Source organism: Sorex fumeus, unplaced genomic scaffold, assembly GCF_029834395.1.
Source record: "Sorex fumeus unplaced genomic scaffold, SorFum_2.1 ptg000098l, whole genome shotgun sequence".
Classification (NCBI taxonomy): domain Eukaryota; kingdom Metazoa; phylum Chordata; class Mammalia; order Eulipotyphla; family Soricidae; genus Sorex; species Sorex fumeus.
The window spans coordinates 74,929,766-74,947,360 of record NW_026606155.1 but is presented as its reverse complement, the minus strand read 5'-3'; the positions used below and the strand labels follow the sequence as shown (position 1 = coordinate 74,947,360).

The 17,595-nt window shown below is 44.6% G+C and overlaps 1 protein-coding gene and 1 pseudogene across 1 annotated transcript; one reads left to right on the top strand and one right to left on the bottom strand.

Moving 5' to 3' along the window:
- Positions 1–4,603: 4,603 nt before the first annotated feature.
- Positions 4,604–4,742, bottom strand: LOC130042245 (uncharacterized; annotated as a pseudogene).
- A 407-nt stretch (positions 4,743–5,149) lies between these two features.
- Positions 5,150–16,725, top strand: PNP (purine nucleoside phosphorylase). Its single transcript, XM_056134071.1, has 6 exons — positions 5,150–5,327; positions 9,104–9,273; positions 13,945–14,048; positions 14,245–14,420; positions 14,525–14,715; positions 16,051–16,725. Exons 1-6 carry the CDS (start codon positions 5,317–5,319, stop codon positions 16,281–16,283), a joined length of 885 nt encoding a protein of 294 aa, XP_055990046.1. The 5' UTR covers positions 5,150–5,316; the 3' UTR covers positions 16,284–16,725.
- The last annotated feature ends 870 nt before the right edge of the window (positions 16,726–17,595 follow it).

Genomic DNA, 17,595 nt, shown 5'->3' with positions numbered 1-17,595 from the left:
AAAAAGAAAGAGAAAGAAAGAAAAAAAGGAAAGAGAAAGAAAGAAAGAAAGAAAGAAAGAAAAGGAAGAGAGAGGAAAGAGAAAAAAGGAGAAGAGAAGAAAAATTAGTTCAACTGTCATTCACAAACAAATATTTGCTAGGGAGATAGGGTTTATGTGCATATTTTGCATATAGGAACCACAGTTTTTTTTTTTTTTTTACCAGCAACACACAGTCCCCCAAGCACTACAGATGTGGTGCCAATTTTTTTTTTTTTAAATCTGGGGTTGGAGGGGGCTGTAGAGGTAAGATAAGAGTTAAGGTGCTTGCCTTGCTTGGGGTCAGATCCAGTTTGCAAAGCAAGCAACCTGCCCACTGTACTATCTCTCCAGCCCCAAAATATATCTCCTTTGTAAAAAATTTTCAGGAATTTGCAATCTAGTTGGTAGACATAATGTAAAATTTTATGATATGAAATATCAGCACTAGAATCTGTACATAAAAAAATACTAGAAACTTATGATACAACACAGACTTTATAACAGATGAACTAAGAAGTATAAAACAAGTTTAGGGCTGGAATCATGATACAGCGGGTAGAGTACTAGCCTTGCATGCAACTCACCTGGGTTTGGATTCTAACATCCCATATGGTCTCCCAAGCCTACTAGCAGTGATCCCTAAGCTGAGGGCCAGGAGTCAGTCCTGAGCACAGCTGGAGTTGCCCCAAAACAAACAAAACCATGTTCAGGATAGTTGATATTTCTAATTAAAGTATTTTAATATATAAAAGTTTTATTAATGGTTTGCATATTTAATATTTTCTTATTAAGAGTCTTTAAATTTTAACTGCTTTTTTTAAAGACTTAAAATACCACCAGTTAGCATCCAATTTGTCTTTTCTTGGAGGAACTTTACTTAACTGTACTTTTGTTCATTTTATTCTAATGTGATAGTTATTTTTATTTTCTGTTTTCTGTTCATCTTAAATTGATCTGGGTGGTAAAAATAACATCAGTTCTATATTTCTGTGAGTTGAATTCTGGTTTGCTTTTCATTGTGTCTTTCCTAATAATTTTAGCTATTAGTAAAAGGTTAGTGAAAGGTTGGGCTGGAGCAATAGCACAGTGGGTAGAGCATTTGCCTTGCATGCGGCTAACCTGGCTGACCCAGGTTCGATTTCTCCGCCCCTCTCAGAGAGCCCAGCTACTGAGAGTATTTCCACCTGCATGGCAAAGCCTGGCAAGCTACCCGTGACGTATTTGATATGCCAAACACAGTAACAAGTCTCACAATGGAGATGTTTCTGGGCCCACTCGAGCAAATCGATGAACAATGGGAGTACAGTGCTACAATGCTATATAAAAGTACTACATTATTGTCCATAGATGACTTGGACTTGAGCTTTCTCCTGATTAGGTCAATAGACAGATAAATACAAAAGTCATATAAATATTTATAATTTGCTCAGAAATTTAAGCACTTTCATATCCATGTTTATGTGACTTTAAATCTTGTTATGAGCTGAACAGGGAAGGCATATATTTTTCAGAAATGAAAACTGAGACCCTATAAACTCAAATCACTTACGCTAAATAAAAGACTGAAGTGGAACTAAAGGTCCAAGTCTGATTTACAGTTTAATACTTTTGTGCCTAAATAAGATAAGAGTGGGTCTGGGAGATTGGGGGCAGGGATTTAGGGTGTGGTCTAGTTTTAATGGATTAATTTCTATTTAATTACACTGAGCCTTTGCTTCCTTGTATTCCAGGGTTTTTTTTTGTTTGTTTGTTTTCTCTTCAGGTAGAATTTGCTTATCTCTATGGTGGAAAGAGAAAGAAAGAGAAAGAGAAAAAGAAAAGCTAAGATTTGAGGGTGTACAGTCTTCTCCTTTTTTTTATTTACTTTTTTTTTTTTAATCTCCTCTCTGTTTCTCCCACAGGGTGAAGCACAGATAAGGATAGAAAATTGAAGTTGATCCTTTGAACGGGGAGGGGAGGGGAGGACTAATTTGATAAGTGGAAGGTCAAAGATTCTGTGGTGGTAAGTAAATTTCTAAAGAGGAGATTATGTATCTTCTCCTCTGCTTGAAATATGCCTCAGACAAGTAGGAATAAAATACTATCCACGCCTCAAGGTTCCTGAAAGGCCGATGTGCTTCATTAAGTGCTGACATTGGAAGCCACTCTATAAAGACATCTCTCCATTCCATAAGGCAGTGCTTAATAAGTGATATTGGACATGAAGGTGTTCCTATGAATATGCATGACATGAGTACGTCAGAAGTTAGAAAAGTAATGATAGAAGGTAGGATAGTAAGGCTTTAATGAGTTCTAATCACCCTAAATTTGATGATTGATTTGTTCCTAATTATAGAAACCCTGTAACTACAGAATAAAATCCCTGCTACTTCTTTTATGTAGATACAAGGTAGCTGTACATAGAAAGGTTAAAAAGAAATATTATGCGAAGAAATTTCTGTGACCAGAAGGCTTCTGTGATCTGCAGTAGTTACTAGCTATAAGAGGCTATTGAGCGCATCAGCCTTATCAGGCTCTACTGCTGAGCTATCCTAGGACCCCTTAATTGTGCTAAGAACAGAAATAAAGAATCTCTCCACTGGGATGTTGGAAATAGATCAAAATGGCCAAAAGGGAACAAGTATGAGAACTTTACTTAGATGGCCTGCAGGGATATAACAGACATTTCACATAATTGACCGCTAAGTACTATATACCAGTATTCACAGTGCAACAGACAAACAAAAAATACTCAAATCCGTACCTTTTCAAGATCAAAAGCCTAGGAGGAAAGAAATTAAGAGATGTAAAACAAACCATATTTTGGTTAGTGTGGGATCCATGGTAGGATTTAATGCAACCTGGACCATAGACCCTTTTGTTGGATAGATAGCAAGATAGAAATGATCTGAAGCTTATTGGCCTGGTAGACAACTTTCTGGGCCACTGGCAAGTCTGAGATGAAATAGATTAAAAGGCCAAGTGATTACACAGAGTTTGGTGACTGTATGTTTCAGGTTATTTCACCCTAGCAGACTGGTAATCACCCTTGCTTATCACATATCAGTAGTGTGTGTGTGTTCAAGGGGGTGAAGGGACATATGTTTGTGTATACTACAACTTCTTCCCCCATGTGACACTGGAGAAACATGGAATACTGAGACTTGTATCCACAATTTTCATTTTTTAGTTACCTTGAGGGTAGACATGTTTGGGGCCATTTGGCAGTTAGGGTTTACTCCTAACTCTGTCTCAGGGATCACTTCTGGTGGTGCTCAGGGAACCACAGGTGGTGTTGGGGATTAGAACCCTGTACTATCTCTCTGGCAGACCCATATAGAAGATCACCTTTTGTTTACATATACATGCTTTAGACAAATTACCTAAAATAAATTTATTAGGAGAAAGCACTGTCTGTAGCACTGCCCTCCCGTTGTTCATCGATTTGCTCAAGTGAGCACCAGTAATGTCTCATAACAAATTGTGAGACTTATTGTTACTGTTTTTGGCATATCGATTACATCACAGGTAGCTTGCCAGGCTTTTCCGTGCAGGCGAGATGCTCACAGTAGCTTGCCGGACTCTCCAAGAGGGACGGAGGAATCTAACCTGGGTAAGGCAAATGCCGTACCCGCTATGCTATCGCTCCAGCCCATGGGTGAAGCCTAGGTTTGATTGCCAATATGGAAAGACAAAAAATTATTTGAGTTTTATTTTTTCATTCTGTCCTTCCTTTCTTTTTAAAAAAACACTGTAGGGGGCTGGAGCAATATCACAGTGGGTAGGGCGTTTGCCGTGCACGCAGCCAACCTAGGTTCCATTCCCAGCATCCCATATGGTCCCCCAAGCACTGCCAGGAGGTAAATAATTAGCATAAATAATTAATGCTCCATATATATTTGTTACATGGGTTAGAAACAGTGTTGGAAAATAGTGGTTTTGCTCATAGTGGTAAAAGGTAAAAATAATTTTAATAGCCTAGCTAAGACTTGGATTTTGTGGGAGGTTGGTTAAACTTGTAACATCTAAATTCTTTCAAAGCCATTTTATTCTGTAGTTTCTTTTTGTTTGTTTTTGTTTTAGGGTCACACTTATTGATGCTCAGAGCTTACTCCTGGCTCTGTACCCAGGTTTCACTCACTCCTGATGTCTCAGGGGACCATACAGGGTGCCAGGGATGGAACTGGGATTGTGTCTGTTGCATGCAAGGCAAGCACCCTCCCCCGCTGTTCCATTGCTCTGGCCCTCTATTTTGTATTCTGTTACAGGAATTTTCACCTGGTGGAGTGTGGGGGAGCCTTCTCTAATTATCAGAATGGTTTGGATCCACTACTGTGTAAATCAAGAGATCACCTGTTATTTCTTTATCCCACTCCCAGCCTTTCTCTGTCTCTATCTAGTATCCAAGAATTCTTGCCCTAGGGAATGTTTTCTTCTCCCAATTTGGGTCTGATTTTTTTCCCCAAGAGGTTAAATTAGTGTTTTATTCCTTGAGTTTTTAAACTCTCATTAAAATTTCCCTTTTATTTTACAAACGTATAGAATCTAGGGAACTTGTTTAACTCAGCTGTAGCCACTTCCCAGCAGAAATTTACATCAGTAAAGTGTCTGCACACCAGTCAAGTCCTGATAGTCAAGAATGACAGCATAATTGCATGTCATTTCTATTAGAACCTAAAACTAACATACAGGTATAGTGATCTTACATGATAACGACTCAAGCACCTTTTAGAAAAATTGCTGGACATTTCTTTCATCTGTGTCTGAATTTAGACCCCCTGATAGGGTCTTCCAAATCCTTGAACAGGCAGGTCAGCACTGCTGGACCCTGTGTCTGCATTCCAGGAGGCAGTTCTGACACAGGCTCGCTTCGTTTCATTCTGGTTCGCACGATCTAAGATCCGGTATGTTTTTGGGCTGGCTTAGAATGAACTCCCAGTCTCCTCGACTTCTAGGCTTTTTTTTTTTTTAGGGAACTCTGCTCGCGTCCCACGGTGCACTGGGGACACGGGTGCCTCTCGGACCCTCCACCCCGCGCGGGAGAGACCGGCAGGCGGGAGAATGAGTCGCGAAAGGCGCACCAGCCGGCCGCCGGAGGTTAGCTCCGGAGCTTGGGAGACTGGAAACTGGGTGTGTCACCATGGAGATGGGCCGGCCCGCGTGCGCGGCTGCCATTGGCTGGAGCCGCCTCCCGGGGCTATAAAGGCAGCGAGCAAACAGCGCGCTAACTGTGCCGACTTGACCCGACGAGGGCAACTCGGCGTAGCGCGACGGACCCGGGAAGGGCAGACTCATCCAGAGGGCGTTGGTGGGACCATGGAGAACGAGTAAGGCGGGAAGCAGGCCCGGGGGAAGCCCCGAGGCCCCCAGGGAGGGGAAGGCGCTGTCACCGAGGCCGGGAACCCCGACTGGGTGCGTCCCGATGGGGTGGGGAGAGAGAGCGGGTGCCCAGAAGATGCCGCGCGGCCTGGCACGGAGCCCGGCGGCAGGCGCGGGGCGGCCAGCGCTAGGCAGGGGCGCGCGCGGGAATCGAGCATGGGTGGCGCCACCGGAGCAGGAAGGGGACAGGTATTATTACAATCTCGCCCGCTCGCCGGAGGAGCAGCGGGCTGGTGTGAGCGCGCGCGCGCGCGTGTGTGTGCTTGTGCTCTTTGGTGGGAGTGTGGAGAGAGGCATGCCCCCTCGCCCCCAAACCTGGTGCTTTCCCCTACACTCCCACTCTGAGGTCTAGGGAGAGCCACGGGGCCCTTTTTCCGCCCCTTCTTCCAGTGTGGCTATCTAGAGTTACTTCTTTAGAAGAGCGATTACTCACATCGCTCGGCCACTACTTTCCTTGCTTTCAAACTGGAAGTTCTGTTCAATGAGACTTCAGGATCTCAGGTGAGAAATGAATTCCGTCTGCCTCCAACCGAGCCACAGACCCCTCCCATTTTTAGAAGATCCTTCCCGGAACGATCGGGGTTCCCATTCCAGGTCTCCAGCATTAAAGATCCCTGTGGCTTTTTGGAATCCCAAGGATTCTGAGTGTTCTTGGGAGAGGATGGATGCTCACGACAGAGTGTGGTTAGAATATGCTACAGGGTTTCTTGCTTCTTTCAGGCGGCTGCCCCCTTTGCATACGCTACTGGATTATCTTTTTTGTCCTTTTATTGTTTTGCTTCTCCAGCATCCTGAAGCCCCCTCCCGCGCCCCCCCCCCCACCACGTGCCTTACCCAGCGGTTTCCCTGAAGACAGCCCAGTGCCTTAGAGTTACCTAGTTTCAAAGGCTCTGTTTGGTTTAGTTGTTCTTTTCTAGCTTGATTTTTTTGGGGGGTATTTAGTCCACACCTGGTGGTGCTGGGGCTTACTCCTGGCATGGTGCTCAGGCATCACTAGAGGGGAAACCATGTGGTGCTAGGGATGGAACCTTTGAGATAGTTTCGACTTTTTCCCCCTCTTCCTCCTTTTCAAACTTTGGTCTTTTCAAGTCAGTCTGAGAGAATTACACTGAGAATTCTGGGTTGATTCCTGGTGGTAAGGTTCTCTATAAGTGGGTCTCTAAAGGGTGAAGAACCTTCTTGGTGATGAGCTGGGGATGTGCCACAAGTTGAAGAACACTAACTAGCATACCCAGGGTCCAATTTAGATGCCCTGCAGGGTAGCATACCCACCTTTTATTGTCCTTACCTAGGCCACTGGGTGTGGCCCTGGTGTAACCACCCCCCCCCCATCTTTACCCTAGCACTCCTAGCAGCATTGCCAGGTATAGCCCTAATAAAACAAAGATGCTTGGTAAGAGAAGGGAGGAGAATACCGAAGGTGAAAGTTGGGAAGGGAGGAGAATTCAAGTGTGTTGGACTTGAACCAGGATTTGTGCACTTGCAGGACTTTGGCCCTTGATCACGAACACTTCCAAAGTTCTTTATGCCTGTTTCCATTTTACCAGAGGAAAGAACTTGAAGCAGAGGCTGTACTTGCTCAAAAGACAACATTGGGATTAGAATCTAAATTGAGCTCTACGTCCCTCTAGAAGAGCAATTCCTAAGCCTCTTTTCTTTTCTTTTTTGGGGGGTGGTGTGGGGATCTTGGGGAACTATACCCTGCAGAGCTCAGGGACAAGTCCTGGCCTTGTACTCAGAGGTTACTCCTGGTTCTGTACTTGGGGGTCCATATACAGCCAGGGATCAAACCAGGGTTGGCCACATGCCAACCTCGTGTCTTAACCCCTGCACTCTCTCACCAGCCCCTGGGCCTGGTTTTTAAGTCAGAATTACCTAAAAGCTTAAACAAAATATAATTCTGAGGTCTCTTCCTAGAATTATGAAGTTGTAGGAGTGAGCTCCATGGTCTGTATTTTAGGTAGCGGTTGCTGAGCAGCCTGTGAAGATAGCTCTGCTTTGCTTATGAGTGCTGTGGACTGGCTCTGCTTTCTTGTGCTTATCTTAGTCTCTAGTTTAAGTGACTCAGGGTCATGGCTAGGGTCTCTGAGGATTTAGAGGTCCCAGAAACACTGATGGAGGTCAACCAGTGAGGGCACATCTAAACTCTCCTATGAGTGTTCCCATGATTTTCTTGGCCAACCCAAGAATCTGGTCCCTAGCTTTTCTCTGAGAAGGAGCTGGAGAGTGAAGACACAGGAAATTGGATTTATCCCTACCCTCAGGGTCATTAGTCATAATTATATGTTGAGTGTCATTCAAGGAGAGTTGTATGGGGTTTATTATTGTATTGCTCTGAGAGGAGGGTTAACATTTTTTTCTGTTTAAATTTTCTGGGGATGTCACACACATTGGGGGGCCTGTGGATGGGAGACTGTGAGGAAAGTAGGAGGGTAAGTTGGGCAGTGTGTGACAGGGGCATGTGGTGTGGGGGACCCTTGGGCCTGGCTCCTCATGCACCATCCCCTGAGCCACACCCCCAGCCTGTCTGAGAGGGTTTCAATTCCAGTTTCCGGGTCTTCCATAAAAAGACCTCACACCCCACCTTATATCTTCTTGGGTTTGATTATTTCACTGTACTTCTAGACGGAAGCAAAATGTGAAGACAACACACATGTTGTGGGATGTCTCCAGAACTGCCATTTGGGGGAGTACAGAGTCAGCATGAAACTGAATTGGGCTCCCTAAATGACGCTAGGGGCTCCCAATACTTAACAGACTTACTAGACAGTCTCTCACAGCTGTGTGATCAGTTACAGTCTCTGGTGACTCAAGCAAGAATAAATGGCCTGTTACTCAGTCTCTTGACTGTTACTAAACTTTCTAGTTGTGAGTTAGGTTCCCATGATGTGTGTTTGCAATCACCGGCTCTATTCAGCTCTACTGGGGTACGGACTGGTGTAAATTATACATCCTATATTCCTCTTGGGCCCATTGTAGATTTCTTTGACATATGTAACTCCATTTTGTCTATTTCTTTCCACAACTCTAGTGTCCCTTCCTCTCTAAATCTTCAGGAGAGAGATTAATCATGCTAGTGGCAGCAAAACAGGTGTCTTTTTTTTTTCTTTCAATGTTTTATTGTTGTTTTCTGGATCATATCCTGTGTTCTCAGGAGCCAGCCCTGACTTAATGCTTAGGGGTAGCTCTTGGCAGTGCTCGAAATGGAACATAGGAATCTCACATGTAACATATGTGCTCCAGGGGGCTAGAGATATAGCACAGCGGGTAGGGCGTTTGCCTTGCACGCGGCCGACCCGGGTTCGATTCCCAGCATCCCATATGGTCCCCTGAGCACTGCCAGGAGTAACTCCTGAGTGCAGAGCCAGGAGTAACCCCTGTGCATTGTCAGGTATGACCCAAAAGAAAAAAAAAATATGTGCTCCAGTGCCTTTGCGTTATCTATCAGGCACCAAAAAGGAAGTTGGGACTGGTAGTGGAAACTGGTTTTGTTAACCTGCATGAGTTCTAGAATGAGAAGGGAGTTCCACATCAGACTTTTCCGGAGGCCTGTGGTTAAGATGATTCAGAAAAAATTCATCTGAGACAAGAGCCTCCCTTTTTGTCCCCGTGCTCTGTTCTTTGCCCCCTCTGCTTATCTGTCAGCCTTTCTACATGAAAGGCCATTTAGTCTGTGGATGGAATGGAAGTGGAGTTGACCTTGATTTTGTTTTTTCTTTTCCAGATTTAAATATAAAGATTATTACGATACAGCAGAATGGCTTAAGTCCCACATCAACCATCGACCTCAAGTCGCGGTGATTTGTGGTTCTGGTTTAGGAGGGTTGACTGAAAAATTAACACAGAAACAGATCTTTAACTACAGTGACATACCACACTTTCCCAAAAGTACAGGTACTGGCAAGGGAAACGGGGGTGGGGGAGTGGGGGGAGCACTGAGCAGTATTGGTGGGGTTCTGAGGGGAAGGCCGTGCTTCTACACCTGAACCTGATAATTCTGTAGCATTTTACTAATGGTGAGATAAAAGAAACTGTGAAGGATCAGAGTGACTTTACAGGAAACTCCCCTGGTAGAAATTTCACAATGTCAGTTCACTTATGAGATGACAGTTTCCTCACTTTAATAACTCCGCTCCGGAAAGCGTCACACCTCCCCCACCTCCTCCTCCCACTGTAGACATTGTGGTCATGACACACTCACTCATCTCATTTCTTTCTGTCTGCAGCTTAACTGTGCAAGGACAGTGTCTCACCTGCCAGGAAAAGCATGGGCCTCTCTTGTCCCATGTGCTACGGCCACTCCCAACCCTCTAAGCTCTTGCTCCGATCCTGGGAAAGGCCTGTGGCATTGTGCATGCAGCCTACTATGTCCTTGCAGACAAATAAATGCACAAACAACATGTGGACATACAAAACTCATCCACTCATTTTCCTTTAGAGGGACAGATGGACAGACAGGTGCTCCCTATACACTGTGGAGCTCTGAGAGGTCTGAAAATACTGTATCCGAGCTGAGAAATCTTGAGGCTAAAGCTTAGGAAGGACCAGGAGAAGTAGGGTCAGGTAGGCCAATGAGGGATAGAGAGATAGTACAAGAGGCGAGATGCTTACATTGCGTATGGCAGACTATAGATCCATCCCCTGCAATGCATATGGTTCCCCGAGCACCCCCAAAGTTCACTCCTGAGCACAGAGCCAGAATAGACGGTGACACCACTGGGTGTAGTCCCTCAAAACAAAGCAAAAAAAAAAACTCAGGGTCAGGGGCTGGAGTGATAGCACAGCAGATAGGGCGTTTGCCTTGCATGCAACTGACCCGGGTTTGATTCCCAGCATCCCATATGATTTCCTGAGCACTGACAGGAAGAATTCCTGAGTGAAGAGTCAGGAGTTGCCGGGTATGACTCAAAAGGCAAAAATAAAATAAAATAAAACCAAAGTCAAATAAAAGATAAAGAACAGGGTAGTTAATTTGAGTTACTTATTAATTTCTGAAATGAATTTTAATTTGAAGATAATGAGTTTCCTTTATTACCTTTGTGTTGTTTCTGTTGCGGAACCTTATCTGGCAGCAATGCCCAGGGCTACTGCTGATTCTGTGCTCCAGGTTTGTGTGTGTCTGGGCATGGAAATTCAGGCCTCCTGTAAAACCTGCCCTACAGCCTGTTGAACTCTCTGGCTCTAGTTTATAATTCTGTTCAACTTTTACCTTACATCCTCTTTTCCTGGGAGAGTTGGCTTTTGGGGGTTGGGGGACTTCTGAGCAGAGATCAGGGGCCACAAGGCCCACTGGCTTTCAGCTTCCTCTTCAGGCCTGGTAGTTCAGATTCAGGCAAAGTAGTATGGGTGTGTGTGTGTGTGTGTGTGTGTGTGTGTAGGGCAGTGGGGTTATAATATAGGGCTACCACTGGAATTACTGGGGGGCCATGCGGTGCCAAGGACAAAATTTGGGACAAGCATATAAAAGCCATGTGCACTGAATCTTTAGCTGTGTCCCTGAATTGACAGTCAAGATTTTTTTTTTCTTTTGGGCCATACCTGACAGTGCTCAGGGGTCTGACTCAGCTCAGGTGTCACTCCCAGTGATGCTTGGGGGCAGCATAATGGCAGGGATCAAACCTGGGTCTCCTGTGCACAAAGCACGTACTCAGTCCACTGAACCAACTCTCTAGCCTGAGATAAGATTTTTTGGGGGGGCCAGATCTTGGTGATTTTATTTTTCATTTTTAAAATTAACTAATTTTATTATTTTTAATTTAATTTTATTTATTTATTTTTGGATTTTGGGTAAACACCCAGCATGCTCATGGATTACTCCTGGCTCTGCACTAAGGAATTATGGTGGACTTGGGACCATACCGGATGCCAGAGATCTGACCCAGGTCATCTGCATGCAAGGCCCTATACACTGTACTCCAGCCCCTGTTATTATAATTTTAAAGTACAATGGTTGTAGAGAAATATGAAAAGAAAGAATTGTGTGTTTAAGAGAGAACACAGGCTTCTCCAGAAAAGAGAACTACTTATTTTTTATCATTATTATTTATTTTGGACCATACCCTATGGTGCCCAGGGCTTACTCCTGACTCTGTGCACAGATCACTGTGGTGCCAGGTATCACTCCTGGCAGGCTTGGGGGACCATATGTGGCGCAAGAAGTCAAACATGGGTCAGCTAAGTGCAAGTCAAGGCCCTACCCGCTGTACTATCTCTCCAGAGTCCTTTTTAAAAATTGTTTAGGTGGGCCGGAGCGATAGTACAGTAGGTAGAACGTTTGCCTTTTATGTAGCTGACCCAGGTTCAATCCCTGGCATCCCATATGGTCCCTCGAGCATGGCCAGGAGTGATTCCTGATTGCAGAGCCAGGAGTTACCCCTGAGCATCACCAGGTGTGACCCAAAAAAAAAAAAAAAAAACCCAGAATCGTTTAGGTACTATGGTTACTTGAGGTTAACAGATTTTTTTTCAAACCCTTTTGAGGAAGACTGGAGATAAGACTGAGATGATGGAGGTGAGTAAAGGAAATATTAGAAAGAGAGGGAGGCAAAGGGCAAAGTTAACTTTTCTTTAAATTTTAGGCCATACCCAATGATGTTCATAGCTTCCTCCTGGCACTGTGCTCAAGGATGATTCCTGGCCGTGCTTGGGGGACCATATAAGGTACTGTTGATTAAACTTGGGTCAGCACATGCAAGGCGAAGCACCTTACCTGATATACTATATCTCCAGTTTGCCCCTTCCCCCATCAGCCTATTTTAAATGGGTATGAATTATCAGTTTTTCACCCTTTTTTTTTTGTATTTTACTTGAATTTTCCTCAGTTTGTGCCTCTGTAGTCATCTCTGTTCTATTACTCTGGCGGTTTTTAGTTTAGTTTTGTTTTGTTTTAAATTTTCTTTTTGGTGTTTGTGCCACTTTGGCTGTGCTTAGGGAGCATCTTAACCCCTGTACTATCTTTTGGGAGTGTGTTTGTGTGTGGGGGGGAGGTTATGGGGCTACCACTCAAATTACTGGGGGGACATGGGGTGCCAAGGGTAAAACTAGGGACTAGTATATATAAGCTGTGTGCACTGGATTTTTATGTATGTCCCTAAATTGACAGGCAAGATTTTTGGGTTTTGTTTTGTTTTGTTTCTTTTGGGCCATACCTGGCAGTGCTCAGGGGTCTAACTTAGCTCAGGTGTCACTCCCAGTGATGCTTGGAGGACAGAATAATAGCAGGGATCAAACCTGGCTCTCCATCCGTTAAGTTCCTTTCTAAGTATCCCTCAATTTTTCTTGGTTTATTTGTTTCATTTTTATTTGCTTGTTTTTGACTTTAGGGTCATACCACCAGTGCTCACAGATCATTTCATATGGTGATAAGAATTAAACCCAGGTCTCCTGAATGCAAAATATATGTACTGGCCCTGTGAGCTCTCTCCACAGCCCATCTTCTTGGTTTTGGTCTGTTTCCCAGACTCTTCGATCCCTAAGGGACAGGTTGGTCATGTCCATTAGAGAAAAAAATGCCAGATAAAGGACAATAATGGGGGGCGGGAGCGATAGCACAGCGGGTGGAACGTTTACCTTTTACGTGGCCAACCCGGTTCAATTCCCGGCATCCCATATGGTCCCCTGAGCACCGCCAGGGGTAATTCCTGAGAGCAGAGCCAGGAGTTACCCCTGTGCATCCCCGGGTATGATCCAAAAAGAGAAAAAAAATTTTTTAAAAAAGCACAATAATGATAGGTATTACTGCCTGTAAGGATTTATCTTTGCACTCCCACAACCCTGCATGCACCATCACAGGTGAGTGTTCCTATAGGTTTCAGGAGTCATGATGCAGGGAACTTGTCTGAATCCAAAGTCTTCCCCTTACTTAGAAGCCTTTTAGGGAGCAAGAATAGACGATGAGCTCCCTTCTGGAGCAGGGAAGCATTTTCTCTACATAGGTTGACACATGTGTACAGTTTTGTTTCTTTCTTATTGGGGCTGGTGGGGGAGCATTGAGACCATACCTACTGGTGCTAGGGATCCAGTCAGGGCTGGCTCCATACAAGGCAAGCATCTTACCTTCTGTACTATCTTTCTAGGCCCTACAGAGCTTCTTGTTTTAGGACTTCTGTTTTTGGTTTTGTTTTGTTTTGTTTTGTTTGGGCCATACCTGGCTCTGTGCTCTATGCCCAGGGATCACTCCCCATGTTGTTTGGGGGACCATGCAGTACTGGGAATTAAACACATCCACCAAGGCTTCCTAAGTGCAATATTAGGCCATTGAGCTATCTTCCAGTCCTAATAGTTGAATAGTTTGGAAATCTATTTTAAAAGCCTTTCTTCAACATCCATGTTCACATTAAGTATCACTAATCACAGGGTGTGCCTCTATGCTTCTTTGTAAATGTGTGTGCAATATCTGTCTCTCTCACTAGTCTTAGACTTTCTGAGAGTAGCAATCATGTCTTCATTGGCTTGATTATCCCTTTATATGTTGAGCATAATGCGCTGACTTAGGTAGGAACTCAATGGATGGATGTATTTTGCAAAAGTTTCATTTCTTTCCTTTTCCTTTCTTTTTGTCTGTAGTGCCAGGCCACGCAGGTCGATTGGTGTTTGGGTTCCTGAATGGCAAAGCCTGTGTGATGATGCAGGGTAGATTCCACCTGTATGAAGGCTATTCGCTCTCAAAGGTAAAATGCAGACATAAACTTGGTTGCATCTGAAAGAGGAGAGGGGGAATTAGCAATGCAGTTTCACTGAACTGCTGACCAGGGTGAGGTGGATTTTGGGTTGCTTATTTTCTCTTCCCCAATGATATGTGTCATGCATATTTGTTAATAGACTGATGAAATTTTAAAGAACTCTTTCTGTTCTCTTGCTTTTCAGGTGACATTCCCAGTAAGGGTCTTCCACCTTTTGGGTGTGGACACTCTAGTAGTCACCAATGCAGCTGGAGGTCTCAACCCCAAGTATGAAGTTGGAGATATCATGTTGATCCGTGATCATATCAACTTACCTGGTTTCTGTGGTCAAAATCCTCTCCGAGGCCCCAATGACGATAAGTATGCATCTTGTTCTTTGGTTTATAGAAGGTTTTTAGGGACTTGTCTAGGAACTAGGAGAGAGTATATTCCACTAATCTGAAATAACCCAACCTGTGCCCTAGGTTTGGAGTTCGTTTCCCACCCATGTCTGATGCCTACGACCGGGATATGAGGCATTTGGCTCATAATATCTGGAATAAAATGGGGGAGCAGCGAGAGCTCCAGGAAGGGACCTACGTCATGGTGGCTGGCCCCAGCTTTGAGACCGTGGCAGAGTCTCGTCTGTTGCAGAAGCTGGGAGCAGATGCTGTTGGTGAGACGGGGATTATGGCGAGAGGCTTGAAGAGGGAGAGAGCTGATAAAATAAAAATGGGAGGGAGTAAGAGATTTGGATCTAGAGGATAGATTGAGAGATATCCTGACTAAGAAAAGATTAAATTAAAGTGACTTCTAGAAGATACCAAAGTGGTGAAGGTTGGGTTCTGGAGTTGTTGGGCTCAGTGGTAGAGCACATGGCTTACATGTGTAAGATCTGAGTTCAATGCCTGGTATCACCAGTAAGAAAGAAAAAAGAAATGAAGGTTGGTTCCATTTTAGCATCAAAAATTTTTAGCTCCAGGGGGCTGGAGCGATAGTACAGTGGTATGGCATTTGCCTTGCGCACAGCCGACCGGGTTTGATTCCCAGCATCCCACATGGTCTCCCGAGTACTGCCAGGAGTACTCCCGAGTACTCAGGAGTGCAAAACCAGGAGTAACCCCTGAGAATCACCGGGTGTGACCCAAAAAAGAAAAAAAAGAAAAAAAATTAGCTCCAAAACTCTAACAACTGTAGTGCCAATTATTGATGACTATTTCTGAGGATTATTATTTGGGGCTACACCTAGCTATGTTCAGGAGACACCCCTCATTAGGTTCTAGAGGCTCCTTCCTGGTGGTGCCCAGGGAAATGTGCATTGCTATGGATTGAAGCAGGTTTCTGCATGCAAAACATTCACTCCATCTCTGGCCCTTAGAAGGGTTATTGTAACAAATATCTTCATGGGCACTTTTTGTGTCTCTGACAGAAGACAGACTTGCATAAAATGGACTTCAAAATTGTCACAGTGGACTGGAATGTCATATACCTAGTATTGCATGGTCCCCTGACTACCTCCAGGAACTGAGCTGGGAGTCGCCCCTGAGCACTGCTGGGTGTGGCCCTACTCCAAACAAAACAAAAAACCAAAAAGGAGTGGCACATAACATTTGTGGAAATAGAGTATTGCTTTGGTAGCATAGGAAATATAAAACTGGAGTGAGCTCAACAAAGTGAGTACCTACCATTATGTGGGAGACCTGCATTCCATCCCGGGTACCACCTGATCCCCTGAGTACCACCTGGTCCCCTGAGCACCACCAAGAGTGAGACTCCACAAAGCCATGAGTAATCCCTGAGCACACCATGGGGTGTGACCCAGAAACCCTGGCCCCGAAATCTGTAAGGTCATCTAAGCAACCGAAGCTAACTTATCTGCTTCTTTGACTTCTTTTTTTTTGAGAGATTAAATTGCCAGTCCGGTGATTGAGCAGAGAGGTAGATCTAAAGGATGAGGAAAGGAGTCACTTTAGGATCCTGACATTTGGTTTTCCTCTTTGTCCCCATCAAGGCATGAGCACAGTACCAGAAGTTATCATTGCAAGGCACTGTGGACTTCGAGTCTTTGGGTTTTCTCTCATCACTAATAAGGTCGTCATGGATTATGAATCGCTGGAGAAAGCCAATCATGATGAAGTCCTAGAGACCGGGAAGCAAGCTGCACAGAAATTGGAACAGTTTATCACCAATCTGATGGCATGCATTCCACAGCCTAAAAATGCTGTCTTACCAGGCTTAGAATGAGCTGTTGGCTCCTCTATGAGAGCCATATATCTACTATCAACTTTAGACCTTTGTTGGGGTCACATGACCCTTAGATAGCAGCAGAAAGGAAAAGACAATCTCATCTATCCTTCATCTTGCCCTTTTCTTCCACAAGACCCTTCTGGTGCCAGGTTCACTTTTGAGAAATCGTCTTCTCAAAAACAGTTTTCACCTTTGTTTCCTCCAAGAACTGGAGCCCAAAAGCCCTTGATCTCTGCATCTGTGGATCTTCCCAGATTCAACCTTGGGCAGTAAACTTGGCACAGTAGCTGCTGCTAGTTTTTTTGAGATGATTCTCTCACATTCCTGGGGGCTCACTTCTGCCTTCCCCCAAAGCACTGGAGACCACCCAAAGACCAACCCAGTACCTCTTGAACTTTAATACCATCATATTTTGACAATAAAGAGAAAAATGTGATCATTTCTTCCTTTCTGGGCAGTTGGGATAAGATGGGGGTGAAGCGATAGTACAGCGGGTACCATTTGCCTTGCACATGGTCGACCTGGTTTCAATCCCTGGCATCCCATATGATCTCCGAGCACCGCCACTGCCAGGAGTGACTCTGAGAGCAGAGCTAGGAGGAACCTTTGAGCATTGCCAGATGTGACTCAAAAAAGCAAAAAAAAACGGGGGGGGGGGGGGGGATTGGGATAATTGGGATATAGACTAAAGGCTCTGAGACCACATATCCTGTGTGCTTTGAGCAGAACATGGCAAAGAGCTGAGATGAGGTAAGATTGAATGAAGCAAAGGATGAAGGGAAGTGAAAGGAAGGCAGAACGTTAATGAGGGTAAGGCTGACTTCCGCTCTTGAGGTTCTCTTCCCCAGATCAGCCTTGTCTCTGCTTCCTTCTCTCCCTGTCTTCTCTCATGAATATCTGACTTAGTTCACTGAACTCAGCTTCTGTTCCTACTTGCTTCTTCCTGTTAATTTCTACTTAGATTTTCTATTCTCCCCTACTCTAACTCCTGCCATAATTCATGACTAAATTTATAATTTATGACAATGCACTGGCAAATGTCTACAGCTCTTCTGCTACCAGTCACAGCTGATTAGAGTCCCTCCAGCCTTGGGCAAAACTGTGACGCTTCCTTAGCATCTCCTTTCCTGTTGCCTGGCTGAACCTTACCCCTGCTATGACACAGCATCCATGCTTTGTCCTTTCCTCCCTCCCCACACTATTATCTGTGCTAATCCATATGCATGCAGCTGGCTGGCATGTTTGAAAATCACACTACTCTTCCACGCCTGGTTTTCTTTTGAGAAAGGCCAGTGCTGGGTAAACCTCT